Source organism: Eptatretus burgeri, chromosome 9 (genome assembly GCF_056783735.1).
Source record: "Eptatretus burgeri isolate ZD-2024b chromosome 9, Ebu_testis_v1, whole genome shotgun sequence".
In the NCBI taxonomy this organism is placed as follows: Eukaryota; Metazoa; Chordata; class Myxini; order Myxiniformes; family Myxinidae; genus Eptatretus; species Eptatretus burgeri.
The window spans coordinates 47970541-47984964 of NC_140969.1; the positions used below are offsets into that span (position 1 = coordinate 47970541).

Consider the following 14424-nt stretch of genomic DNA (forward strand, 5'->3'; position numbering starts at 1 on the left):
TGCCGGGCCACGATCCCCTACTGCATGCAGCTCCCGATGCCTGGATATATACAATACCTCTGGAGGGGAGAGTGGTGGCAATGTCATACCTCATGACGACAAAATGTTTTTTCTTTTTTTTCTGTACCCCACTAACTCAGTGTTATGGATTGATACACACATGAATGGTGGTTGGTGGTGGAATCAAACATTGTGAATGGTAGCAGCCTGGGAGTTAGGAAGCTCATAGCATTGCTTCAATGAGGAAGAAAAGGCGGCCATAAGCATCTCCTATTGGGAGTCCAACACCGCATAGCAGACCTTCTCCCCGAAGTCTCCCACAGTTTCATGTTCCATTGTGTTGAACGAGTAACTAGGATCTTGGTGTGGGACACAGCATAGAATGGCATCAAGTGTGAGATGCCGTTGTTGGAGTCATCACAACACACACAGGATGGCCACATGCAGGGTGGCCCAGGCATATAGGAGTAGAATGGCTGGGATGGCCATACACTTGGCTGGAGTGTCAAAAGTCTCAAATGTGGACACTGTACGTGGAGCAACATCACCGGCGACACGCGCTCCACACACTCCCGAGCCGTCATCCAGAATCGGTGCAGCAAGTTTCACCATTACTTTGTCCATGTGCTGGCGCATGAAGAGGTAACAGAATGGAAAGGCAGGAAAGTTTTCACTCTTGACAGGAAGTGAAACTGAGATCAAGGGCAGTGAGACTGATAGTTGCATTAAGGATGACATTTGCCCATAGTCACAGACAAGCTCATTACAATATCATAATCATCATCATCATCATCATCGTTTTGGATCATCATCATCAATGGCTGCTTTCCAGGCTGCATGATCCCATGCTTGCCCTCTCCTTAGGCCTTTCACTCTAAGATCATCTCTCAGCAACATATCCCATGTTTTCCTTGGACGGCCTCTATCTCTCTTTCCATTCACACTCATATTTATACACCTCCTCACACAACTACCCAACCACATCTTTTCCACATGTCAATAGCCCATGCATTTTCAAATCACAATGTTACACAGGTCATTAAATTCCTTATTTGGATCTGGATCCTCATAAGGGAATACTGTTTGAATAAGCATCAGAGTGTTGGTGGCTTTTCTCTTGACACAGTAGCCAATCAGTGAAGGCAATGTTGTTGTGGTGCACTTGAAAAGTATTAACAACACCACAAATAATATGACAGCCTCTTTTGAGACAATAACTGACAATACTGCTGAGGGTTTTACTAAAATGAACGCAGAAGTAATTGCTACACGGAAAGTAGCCATGCAGAATCGGATCGCCCTTGATGTTTTTTTGGCCGCTGGGGGGGGGGGACATGTGCCATTGTGGGATCTGAATGTTGCACATATATCCCCGATAATTCAGAACAAATAGATAATCTAGCTGCCAAAATTAAGGCAGCAAATAAAAAAAATACCATGATTACAATGCAGGATGGGATTTTGGGTCTTGGTAAAAGGGATTTTTTGGGAACTGGTGGGAAACACTTTTGCACTGGATCTTTATTGGACTGATATTATTTGTGGTATTGACAATACTTTTCAAGTGTGCCACAACAACATTGCCTTCGCTGATTGGCTACTGTTTTAAGAGAAAAGCCACCAACCGTGTGATGTTTATTAAAACAGTATTCCCTTATGAGGATCCAGATCCAAATAAGGAATTGAATGACCTGTGTGACATTGACATTTGAAAATCTATGGGTTATTGTAATGAGCTTGTCTGTGACTATGGACAAATGTCATCCTTGATGCACCTATCAGTTTCACTGCCCTTGATCTCAGTTTCGCTTCCTGTCAAGAGTGAAAACCTTCCTGCCTTTCCGTTCTGTTACCTCTTCATGTGCCAGCACATGGACATAGTAATGGTGATGGACACATGGACACAAACTTGCTGCACTGATTCTGGATGACGGCTCAGGAGTGTGCAGAGTGGGTGTCACTAGTGATGATGCTCCGTGTTCAGTGTCCACGTTTGAGTATTATCAATACCACAAATGTCGACTGTCAACGAGCGCGCATGCTTGTTCCCGCCAATGCTGGAATGTTAACCAATGGACCTGACTTTAGCAAGTACTTCCACAAGGCCGAATGAACTCTGACATGAAACGCACATGGCCCAGGCAGTGCGATTTCAGGCACAACAGTAAAAGTTCCTTTTGAAGAAACCCATTAAAACACACACGATCAACCTCAGATGTTCCACGAGACATCGGATCCCGGTCCGTATCGCACTCTGCGCTTCTTCCCTTGCACAATTGGCATTATCATCCATTTCTTTTTAAAATAATATTGTACTACGAATCGCTTTCCCAGCTAAGAGTCAAACACATCGCAATTCCAACACAAGCACTTCGCGGAGCGTGTATGTAATTAATTTTACATGGTGCACATGATAACTCGCGAACTCCTCCAAAGTTAAATCAATCTTTAGGCTTAATTGGGCCACAGCCAAACAAAAAAAAAACATAAAGCTAATATTTGAAAAGAAATTTTCCACCACAGAAGCGATTACTATGATAATTCCAAACAGTTTTTGATGTGCGCTCAATATGCGCTCTATCAAATGGTCATGCAACGTGGGGTAAAGTTTCATTTTCCTCCGTTGAACGGTTTTCAATGTACGCCTTTAACAAAGTACAGACATGTACGTACATACGTGACCGATTGCTTACCTCACTTTTCGCCTCATGAGCTAATAACCAATTGCTTCAGAAAGTTTCTAATAGAAAAGAAAATGCGATCAGTCGTACATTGCTGAGGTTAAAAGTTAAAATCTACTGTACCCCTCTACCTCTATCCTGGCCGTACCAAGGTAATGTGTTACCCGAGTAGTAATTCTTGACATCATATGTTCCAGGCATACCTGACTATTAAAGCATCAGTTAAATTTGTTTTTCACATTTAAAGGTAATGGGTGGTCTTCCACAAAGCCTGTTAAACCACTGGGTGAGTAGCTGCCTGTTCCAAGTTCTGTACAAAGTTCTGCATGGATAAAGTACATGAAAAGGAGAACCACAAAGGCTTACCTATCAACAGAGTACTTTGAAAGAGGAATTAAAGTGGGTAATTAGCGAAGTTCAATTCAAAAATATATCGTTATGCCCAGGGTTCGAAGTTCGCCACAAAGGGAAGCACTCCAGTTCCTCCAGAACTCCCGGTCCTGAAGCCACCAACCGCATATAACTCCATGGCCCGGTGGGTTGTTAAGCAACCACGAATGCCGATTGGCACTGCTAATCCTGGCAGGGTGTCATTACTTCGTGTGGGTACCGTACTTTTGGATGGCCACACCAAGCGAGTTTCGTTCACTTTACACACACACCCAGATTACTGCCGAGCAATAAAGTGCGCATGCACTGGCTAAATAGAGCAAATCATGTGCTGTAGAACTTCCCAGCTAATGCTACACTCGGACTACACTCACAAGAATAAGCAAGTTTATTTCCAGCAAGGGCGAGGAAAGGTATGTGGGCAATAGGCAAGGGATTTAATAAAAAAGAAAATACGTGTAGCAGGGAAAGTAAGGTTTGGTGAGGTGCGGAAAAAGAAATGCAATTGTTTACAAACGCAAGAGAGACAGTGCTGAGTTAACCTGACTGTTAAACTTCTACAATCTTGTCTATTCTAACATGACAGGCATCATCAGAATCATTCCCCATGGAAGTGAGAGAGAGAGAGAGAGAGAGAGAGAGAGAGAGAGAGAGAGAGAGAGAGAGAGAGAGAGAGAGAGAGAGAGAGAGATATATAGAGATATAGAGATATATATATATATAGAGATATATATATATAGAGATATATATATATATAGAGATATATATATATATATATATATATATATATATATGGTTTTCACCTCTCGATTACCAGGTGAGGTCAATGGACCAACACAAACCCAGTTGAAGAAAACTGAGGGTGTCTACGGTGCATTGTCGGAGGGGAGGTGCAGTAAGGGGCATGATGATTTTCAGGTGAAGTGCAGAGAGGAATGTGTAAAGATGCGGATCAAGGAGGGTTAGAAATAAAGCAAAGAAAGTGTGAGAAGATTCTTAACCGGAGTCCTACCTACAAATTTTTCAACCTAATCTTACCAACTGGGGTCTTTTTGAACTCCAACTCAAAAACCACTCAATTTCCCGAAATCTGCCAAAGTTTCACATCAACGACGAAACATGGTGTTTTATTGATGACGTCAACAAACAAGAAAAACAAAAATAAATACAAAATTAACCTGCCAACTGGAGACTTTTATGAGCCCAACTCAGAAGCACTAAATTTCACTCAATCTGCTGAAGTTTCACATCAATGAGAAAACATAATTATTTTGATTGGACAATGTTTTGGTGATAATGTAAACAAACATAAGCATTAAAAAAAATAAAAATTGGACTTGCTCGATACAAATACCATATGAAGTAATCATATATGCAAAAAATTGAACGAAAGTAACTGGGGTCTCTTTGGACCCCAGAAAGGATTTGCTTCTAACTCTGTGCAACAAGGTGGGACCGTAAAACATCATATATATTTGTTACGGTCACATATAGTAAACAAACTAATATAGAAATAACACGTCAAAATATATGTCTGGGGTCCAAAAACACCCCTGTGTCAGACTCGGGTTAACAAAGAAGTGTAAGGAGGTCTGTAAGTGCACTGTCTAAAACTGCACCCGGTTTGTCTGGCATCTGTCTCTGCTTGTTCCACACTCCACTCCGTGGGCTCTGTTCTGGTCTGTTCCACTTGATCCACCCGCTGCCTCAAGCTCTGTTGTTCACCGCACCGCGACCCCACGAACACACAGCCAGAGAACCAAGCGAACTGAATGTGCATAATGCAAAGCCCTTTATAATCTCCTGGTGGAGGTGGTGCTTGGGAGCAGATCAGGCAGAGCGATGGGTGTTTGCCAGCACCCTCGGTGATATATGGACAATTACATCAGCGTGAGCTCTGCCCTTTGAAACTTTGAAACAAACCACTAAGCAGCTTGTAGAGTACTCGCCAACTGGCTAAAGCACTCAAGCAAGCACTCTAATGAAACAGTTGATAAGGAACGGCTTGCTTGGCAAGTGATTAGTTATCGGTTAAAGCACACCACTCGGAGATGCCCGGAATGTCAAGCAATGTCCGAATTGGACAAATACACTTTTTTATCAGTTGGAACTGCTACTGAAGTCAATTCTGCATTTTAAAACTTCAAATTTAGCTCAGGTGAAGATTCAAGAGGTTATCGTACGTGCGGAAATGAAATAAAGCCACAGACACTGGTGTCTCCAGGCATTTATAAGCAATTTGAAGGTATGAAAATGAGGCATTCGATGATATGAGTGGGGAAAGTGAAAAAAACATTTTTGAGGGCTTCATCGTTAAGAAACTGTTGCAGCCTATTCCAAGTCAAGGCATTGTTGAGCAGGCCAAAAATGGTAAATTAAGACCCCAGCGAGGGAGAGGAAGCTGACCAAGGAAGATGCCTTGATAAAGAATAATTAAATAAGGCTGCTAATTATCTTCAAAAGGGGAGTTTAAATTAACCCAAACACCCAATTTTCATTCCTGCACTTCCTTGGCGTTTTCTTAGAATGCATGCAAAGTTTTTGGCTGTGAGGTTGTGTGGTTTTGGAGTTACGGAGGACACACACACACACACACACACACACACACACACACACACACACACACACACACACACACACACACACACACACACACACACACACACACACACACACACAGCAACCACCGGATCTTTAACATCCACAAATGCTCGCAGATGGAACAACTAGCTTAACATCCTCTCCAAATGGACGGCCAACTCTATGAAAACAACGATGTAAAGGTGAAGAACAAATGGACCTGGAATGACTTTGTTGTTGCATGAAAGATACAAGATGTTGCTGAGCTGCCAATGAGGGAAGCACATCCAGAATAAGAAAACATTACAGAATGAAGGTCAGACCGCTCTTGCAGACAAGGCAATATTTGATTGGTGACTGAGACAATGCAGATGGATACATTACAGTCGACTATTTTTGGCAAAGCCTTTCACAAAGCAACTCTGAGTATATCCGAGCTGTGCCACCGACCATGACCACCACTGCCACCTCAAAAATAATGATCTATTTTCAATTACTGTCAGCCTCTTAATATTAGCCTAAAACCTCTATCATGTCCCCAACAATGTAAACAGAGCTATCTTTAATCTCTAACTCTTCCCCCTCTGTCCACCACCCCAAAAATATCGTGCATGTTCCATGGCATTCAGAGATATACTACGTGGTATATCTGCACTGCCCCACCCCCTCCAAAAATATTGCACATATCACCTGGATTCAAACTGCAGTGCCTGTTTGCTCAAAACAGCACTTAATGAACTGGCCATAACAGATGAAGCGTTTTAATTAAATTATCAACAATAGCTAAAAGGTTGTAATTTTTTTTAAGATAACAGTTACATTCAGAGAAGTTTTATTTGTTCTTCACAATGTGATTGACAACCAAATATGATTGTTACAATGGAACTTGTCATAAGTGTTCCATTATAACAGGACTCTGCAGTATTTACCATAAAACAAGGCAAGTATTCAGTAACCAACACATGCCAGTCAATGCAAGGACATATATTGAGTCGCCAAAATAGGTGACCATTATTGTCAGTAATTCTGTCTGTTTGTTTGGATGTTTGTTCGTTTATCATCAGCATTTATCATTTATCAGTTTATCATCAGTAGTAAACGTGGGCGGATTTTGACCAAACTCGGGTGGTAGGTACATCTTATGACCTCGTGCTTTGAAAATTGTGATGGTTGCTAGGGACGCTTTGGTTCCCAAGCAACAACTGAAAAACCTTCAAAATGGGTACCATTCACGCAAAATCAATTCCAAAAGCCATTATCCCACGTAGGGTTATGAAATTTGGCATGAATGATCTACAGGTGATGCTCTGTCAAATATATTCCGGTGTTTGTGTTATATGGAATACTTAACCCGCAGCGCCCCCTCCAATTAGGGTATGCGTGAAAATTGAAGGCCCCCTAGCGACCAGGTGAGTGCATCGATAAGAATAAAACTTTTCAGGTTCATGGTACTCAATGAGTACTACAATTTTGCCTCAGGACATATTGACCGAGTTCGCTTTGGTCAGGGGTCAAAGGTCAATTCGTGCAAAAATCGATAATATGCGAGAGCTGGAGGTGTCTTCGCGCCAAATGCTACTCCTCCTAGGGTTATGGTCGGATGGTCATGAAAATTCACACTAATCATCTGCAATAGATTGTGCACAACCTATCAAGCCGGATTTTCGATTTAGATCTTTGTTTACCCACAGCACCCCCTCGAACTTTGGGGATTTCCGATTTCAAACCACATTTTCGGTACTTTTCATTCAAATGGATACCAAGTAGTTATCAGTAGATGGACCTGCATGAGATTTGATATGCATAATCTTAAGGTGATTCCCTATCCGCTATATGACATCCATTTTGATCTATATCTTATAGTTTTCATGCTTGGCGACCCATCGTCGCGTACCGGCTTGTTGTTGTTGTTGTTCTTCTTCTCCTTCTTCTTCTCATGTGGTGCCTGCCTGTGAGTGGCATCATTGGCTGAGGGCACAGCGATGCAGCTGACACAATGCCCTCTGTAGGTTAGGCCACAAATTTGGATATTCTGTTTGGCTTTAATGAATGACATTGTATGCCTGCTGCAAGTTCTTGACCTGATAAATTAGTTAGTAATTAACTGTGAGAGGGCAAATATGTTTGATTATGCAGTTTTGGACCATACATAATTTGATGATTAGTAAATGGTTGAATGTCAATCAATCGATCAATTAATTTTTTTTAATATCACTTTTCATTTTCAATAAAATCTCAGCACTTTACAAATAAGACAAGTAGTAAAAGTAAAGATTAGTCAATTTTAAATGACACTAAAAGTGGTAGAAATTAATTAAAAACAAAAATTAAAATATCGGACTTTATAAGGGATGTTAAAACTTTGATGAGGCAGTGTGGATTTTAAAAGGCAGAGAATTCCAGTCTCAGAGGATAACTGAAGAATGTTCGATCACCAAAGGTCTTCATCTTGGTGGAAGGAACAACGAGGAAATTTCTGGGCCTGGATTGTACTTCATGCAATGGTGTAAGATATAGATGGGAACCAATTAATGTCCAGCCTTAAAGGTTACTAGCAGAGTACCCACCCCATGGGCGATCTTGTTCCAAGCATACAGCACGTTCTTCTGATGCATACCTTTATTTGGGTGGTGTATGGGCAACTGACAGCTGTGTTTAGGCAAAAGAAACATGAAGCAAAAACATACCTACTGCTTATAATTCAAAACACCTCACTGCACTGAAAAACCTAGACAGGAATATTGTACTGTAAATGGTGGAGACTTGTAATATACCCACCCTCCTCCCCCACCTGGAGGCATATTCACATACACATTCACACGATACACATTCACATGGATAATTTGCATCTCTCCTCCTCCCTCCAAGACCACCAGCAAAGACAAAAACACCCCGATACATTAATTGAGGTCTTGCTGATCCTATGTAGCAAGTCTGGATGGAATCAGCCCACAACTGTGGGAGGAGTAGCATGACAAACACACAAACACACAAATACCGGTCCATGAATTATAGTGAGGTTAAAGGAAGAAAGGGGGAAGTGATTGTGAATTTACCGTTCCATCTTTATTTACTTTTAACATTGTTCTTAACAAACGGGAACAACGCAGGCATGATAGGCTGAATGGCCTTCTCATGTACCAAAGTTCCTTGTGTATATTTGTATAACATTGTTAAGAATGGGAAGAAATGGGGAGGGAAGGACAGAGAGTTGGGGTGAGGGTATATAGAGTTGGAAGAGGGAGATTGAGATGTTGGGAAGGGGGAGGTGGGAGGGATGGACGGGGTTGGAAGGGGGATTGAGTACTTGGGGGTTTGGGGCAGTTGAGGACTTGAAGAAGAAAGGGAGAGGGGATGACAGAGTTGGCTTGGGGGAGGGAGGGCAGAGAGGAGACAGAGTTAAGATTGAGGGGTTTGAGGCTTTTGAGGGTGGGGGTAGTTGAGGACATGGGGTTTGGGACAGGGTTTGAGGATTTGAAGAAATGGGGAGGGGAGCACAGAGTTTGGGTGTGGTGGCAGTGGGGTTAAGGACATGGGATTGTGTGTGGGTGTGGGGGGGTGCGGGGGGGCAGGGTTAGGGACCTAAAGTTACATTTTACATTATGCAGAATTTCCATGGGTCCGTGATAGTCCCGTTGTGTCTTTTTCATTCATTGGGTCTTTTGGGTCCTCGGGGTCTTTTGGATGCGATGGTTTTTTTGTGGTCCCTGGGTATTTTTTGTCTTCGGGTCATTTGATTTTCCCCTGGGTCTTTTGGGTCCTCAGGGGAGGGGGGGATGTTGGGGTAAGAGGATACGTGCACCTTTGGGGTTTTCCTTCCCTTTGGTGCACGCATGTTGTTTATGGTGCCAAACCCAGCGTGTTCTCTAACGACTGCAGTCCAGGGTCATGAACAAATGTACAGGTCAGCTACCACTCAAATGTATCTTTGTCAGTCAGTGTCTGATTTCTGAGTGACGTTACAATCACCACATCAACAGCAAAACGTTTTTGAAACTTGTATTTCAAATAATAGACACAAAGTCAAAGGAGAAAATTCACCATTACATACAATGTCCAACTCCGATTCCCACATTGAGTTATTTCCGCTACCCAGTGTCCCAGTCCTGCCAGCACAACTTACGTGTGTTCGCCTCGTCCTTCGGCGCTGTCAATCCTTCGATTCCCATCGTGGTGTCCTCTCGTACGATGGCCCGTCCACAAGGATGAGTTAAAGAGCTCAAAGGAATTCTTTCCCGATACACAATCTTAATGAGTTTTAATCAACCTGATTATAATCATCTCCATGCATTAACAACCGCTTTGGACATTAACATCTCATTCACTCAGAGTTAAATCAAGCACAGGGTTGATTGAAACTTGCAGCTCGTCACATATCACCCGTCTCCCCACACCTCCCTCTCGCGGGTTTATATAGTAACAAGGAAAAATCCCGTGCATTCCAGCAAATTGCAATCCTAGTCCAGAGTGGAAATTTTGTCTGAGAACATTCCAGAAGCTACACAAATCTCACCATGCAGTTTACAGTACAACACTGCCATCTCAAGTCAAAATTAGCTCATTCCATCAAGGTGTATATATTGTTGTGGTTGACGAAATTCACAAACCACCATTCAGGTCCCTTAGGTGAGATATCTCGGTAAGTATATGTGTAGTTAGGCCCAAACCCGTTGTCTAGAGGGAATAAATGTCATTCATGCGGGCTGCGACTCTTCAGGATAGCCGTTTTTCTTTTACTATCTTTATTTTGGACCAGCCGCCATTATTACCACCACCAACCACGTCTCAACAGCCATCACACAACAACCACCAACCACAACGCCGCTTCACAACAACAACCACCAACCACAACGCCGCTTCACAACAACAACCACCAACCACAACGCCGCTTCACAACAACAACCACCAACCACAACGCCGCTTCACAACAACAACCACCAACCACAACGCCGCTTCACCACAACCGCCACGACCTTTACCGTCACAACTCGCCACCATCGCATCCACACCATCCCACGCCACTTGTGGGCGCCGATGCTGGACTCGTGCAGGGCGCGCACCGAGCAGCGTGTTCAGAGACATCACAGACTTTCCGAAGAAAAACGGATCAAAAACGACTCACGCCCACTTTTGTTCCGTCCAATCGGTGAGCGAGGGGCGATTTGGCCCCGCCTCCAGGGCGTTGGAGGGCGGTCGCTATATGCAAATTCATGGATCAAAAAGCATTCACGCCCACTTTTCCTCGGGCCAATGGGGAGCCAGTTAGAGAGGTGAAGGGTCGGAGGCAAAGGGTCAAGGGTGAAAGAGTGAAGCCACGGGGCTTATATAAACGGCTGCGTTCGTCAGTTCAGTTGGTAGTGGTGCGGAGTTCAAGAGAGTCGTCGGTGGAGCTGGAAAGAAGTGGGAGAAGTCAAGAGTGAAGAGTTGGGACGAGCCAAGAGAGGAGACGGAGAGGGCGAGTAGACGGAGCTGTGGAGAGGTGACGGCGGCGAAGGCAGACGAGGGGGTGCTCGTGTCGGTGCCGGGAGCTGCACAGGGAGAGGCCAGCAATGCGCCCGAGGTCGAGGAGGAGACGCTCGCCGCGGGACCCGAGACAGGGTGATATCCTCCTTCCCCCGAGCATCAGCAACCCCCTCCCGTTTCCCCCCGCGCTGAGATAGTGCGACAAAGGGGGCCCCTTTTCCCACCCCCTACCAGACACGGTTCGCGAGGCCCGCGGAGTTGAGGCACCACCGCCACTTCGCGTCTCATCATCAGACGGGTAGGCCCGACCCGGTCTCGGCCCCAGGCCCGCCTCATCCTTGAGGGTGGTTCTCTTTTCTTTTGCTTTGGGAATATGTGTTGTCGGCGCCGTCTGTGAAGTAAAATTGTATAAGTGTTGCCGTGTGCCCGGTAGTCGGTTAGATCTGCATTGTTGCATTTGCTTTTTGTGTAATATTGCATTGTCTTCTTCTTTTACATGTGCTTTTGGTGGAATTGTATATGTGTGCTTTCCGTTCATCGCGAAATAAATGTGCTTCATGTTGAACTGTTTTCCCGCTTCGCTTCGTCTTTTCCTCTATTGAATCTCCATCTTGCTTCACGTAAAGGGTTGGTCGTGGGCTAAAACGCCCGATAATTAATCGAACCGTCGAGGCCGACGAATAACACCGCTCGGTTATCCCGATAGTACGGAACGGGTCGCTTAAAGTGGCCCGTGTCCGAAGTCGACCTGCGGCGAGGTGCGATCGCCCGGTCTACCCTCCGTGTGGGTACTTAGGTAGGTCGAATTTGGTGAGCAACCCTATCCCACGCGGGGGCCGATTGGCACGATCGTGGTGAGACCGAAAGGTCCACCCGTGACTAGTTCCCGGTGTTAGTCCGAGAGGGTCACGACTGGATTGTCCGTCCGGTGGGCGACGTGCCATGATTCGAGTTGCGTGGCCGTTCGCACGCCGGCGGGCGCGAATCTGCAACAATATATTACCATTTACTTAAGTGTTAAACAAAACTTGTAACATGTAACCTCAATTTTAATCGTTCATCTACGAATGCATAAAATTACCGCAACATCTAGCTTTTAACTGAGGGGGGGTTTTTTGGGTCCTCTGGGCACTTTAGGTTAAGTATTTCAGGTTACAATCGTGGGTAACGTCAGGTCAGCTGTCCAACCAATGGGCGAAGAGCAGATATACATGCATAAACTTGTTCCATGAAATATAGATTAACAGAATTTTAAAATTTCCAAAAGTTGATGTATTGGAAAACAGTGTTGTGTCTTGAGAATTGGAGAGATGTGCATTTTGGATTACAGAGAGCTTTATACTAAAATGTATACAAAATAGTGGGATTGTGACACCCACTGCTGGTCCCCAGTCCCCAGTTTCCTATGTTTCCTGTTGTTTTACTGTGTCCCTGGAATACCCATTACTTTCCACTTCATTTAGTGTGTTGACCTTTCATCCTCTGTTGTTAAGCTCTTCAATGAGCCTCGACAGCTGTACATTAAAATAAACAGTGCATTCCCCCACCCTCCCTTCTGTCCCCTTCTTTTAAATTTTCATTTCCCCAATTTTTCCACCGAAAAAGACTCTGCGTCTGTTGTCTGGTATCCATCCATCCAATCCTTCACGAGTGGTGTCCATAGTCTTCTCATGCTTTCTGCCATACCAACCCATGTTCTCTTTAACTCTCACTGATCTTCCTCCCATTTCCTTTCTGGCACTTATTCAGTAATGTGCAATATTTTTGATTCTCTGTCCTCCTCCTGATCCTCCGTCACAATGTGTCACAATGAGATATTATAGTATCACTGCGGTATATTTTGTCATTGTACTTTAGTAACTATAAAGTACCTCACTGAATTTTTACACTGAATTCCCGTTTCTACCAATAACACACTCTCTAAAAAAATTGCTCATTTGAGTTGAGACATCTACGATTAAATTTTGATTAAAAATCAAATCACGATGTCAACTTGGTTCTTTTAAACTACATGATTTGTACATTTGGTGACGTTAGCAAAGATGGTCACCTTTTTGCATATACTTATATACTGCACTACGATACTACAGTTAATGTATTGTCGCTGCAGTCAACTGTCTATTACAGTAACTATAAAAATTGTACACCACAGTTGAACTATAGTTGATTACACATTACTACAATTAACTGTAGTTAATATAGTTACTCTTATCTTAAGACTGTGTAGCTCTTGCCTTGGGAGGGCATATTTCAGGATACAGAAATAAATAAATAATTTAACCTCACACACCATCCCCTAAACCGCATGTGTATACTATGCATATGCTCCCTTACCACAAGTGCTTACAAGCGATCGTGCATATGTTTTGTATTCATTAGGTCTCCCAGGACTTCCAGGCCAAGTGAGAGATGGTCAGCCAGGCCAGCCTGGGCCAAGAGGGCACCCTGGTATTCCTGGCATACGGGGTCGACCGGGTCACACCGGGCCGTTGGGTGGCTGCGCAGCCATAGACTGTGACCTACCTACTCCTCCTCCCACTCTTGGTGACATTGAAGATAACCAATTTGACTAATCTCATCACGTGTTTCCACCAATGTGACCCCTCTCACTGCCGATGTTCAAAGTTTTTCCATCTCTTCACTCATGCTTGTGTTTAAAAGGCACCCAATGTGTACAAAACCACCATCACATGTCCCATTCTTCAACCATTAACTGATGTACAATTGTAAAATGTTAAAACTCGAAATAAACTATCACTACAAAATGGAGTAGTGGTTTCATGTCAACCTTGACGTGCATGACTTCTTCTCGTGGAAATGGCTGCTGTTGGCTCTGCCAATGTTTCTCAACAGTTAAATTAATTTCTGATGAGAGAAAGAAAGCAACATCTCACGCCTGCTTTCCATTTTGGGGAATCGGCCCGACCGCTCACCATGAGCTCGGCCTGGAAGAGGCCATTTGGTCCATCATGTCTGTGCTTTACACACATCCCATTAATCTTATCTATCAAATTACTTTTCCATTTACGAACCCCATTCTTAATGAACTTAATCTAACTTAACTTCACATCGACTTTCCTTTTAAGGAAGGAACATTTGCCAAGTCAGTTGCACAGAATGGCCTTCTATATTTGAGAGTAATATCCACAATAGCCAGCTTTACATAATTGCCTAGAAAACCATGTGTTGAGGTATTGGGAACCCACTGACAGTCCTGCCAGTTTTATAATTTTTTTATTGGGTTTGATCCTGTCGGAGATGTTTGAGTTAATCTCGCAACCAACTGAGCTATTCTTCTGCTTTTGTAGTT

The 14424-nt window shown here is 43.7% G+C and overlaps 1 protein-coding gene across 1 annotated transcript in view; it reads left to right on the forward strand.

Annotated features, from left to right (window-relative positions):
* LOC147020086 (uncharacterized) overlaps window positions 1-14087 on the forward strand; it is a 102129-nt gene extending 88042 nt beyond the window's left edge. The window contains exon 31 of the mRNA XM_085893776.1: window positions 13494-14087. Within this exon, the coding sequence (XP_085749902.1) occupies window positions 13494-13687 (194 nt within the window). The 3' untranslated portion in view covers window positions 13688-14087. The remainder of the gene's footprint in view (window positions 1-13493) is intronic.
* The last annotated feature ends 337 nt before the right edge of the window (window positions 14088-14424 follow it).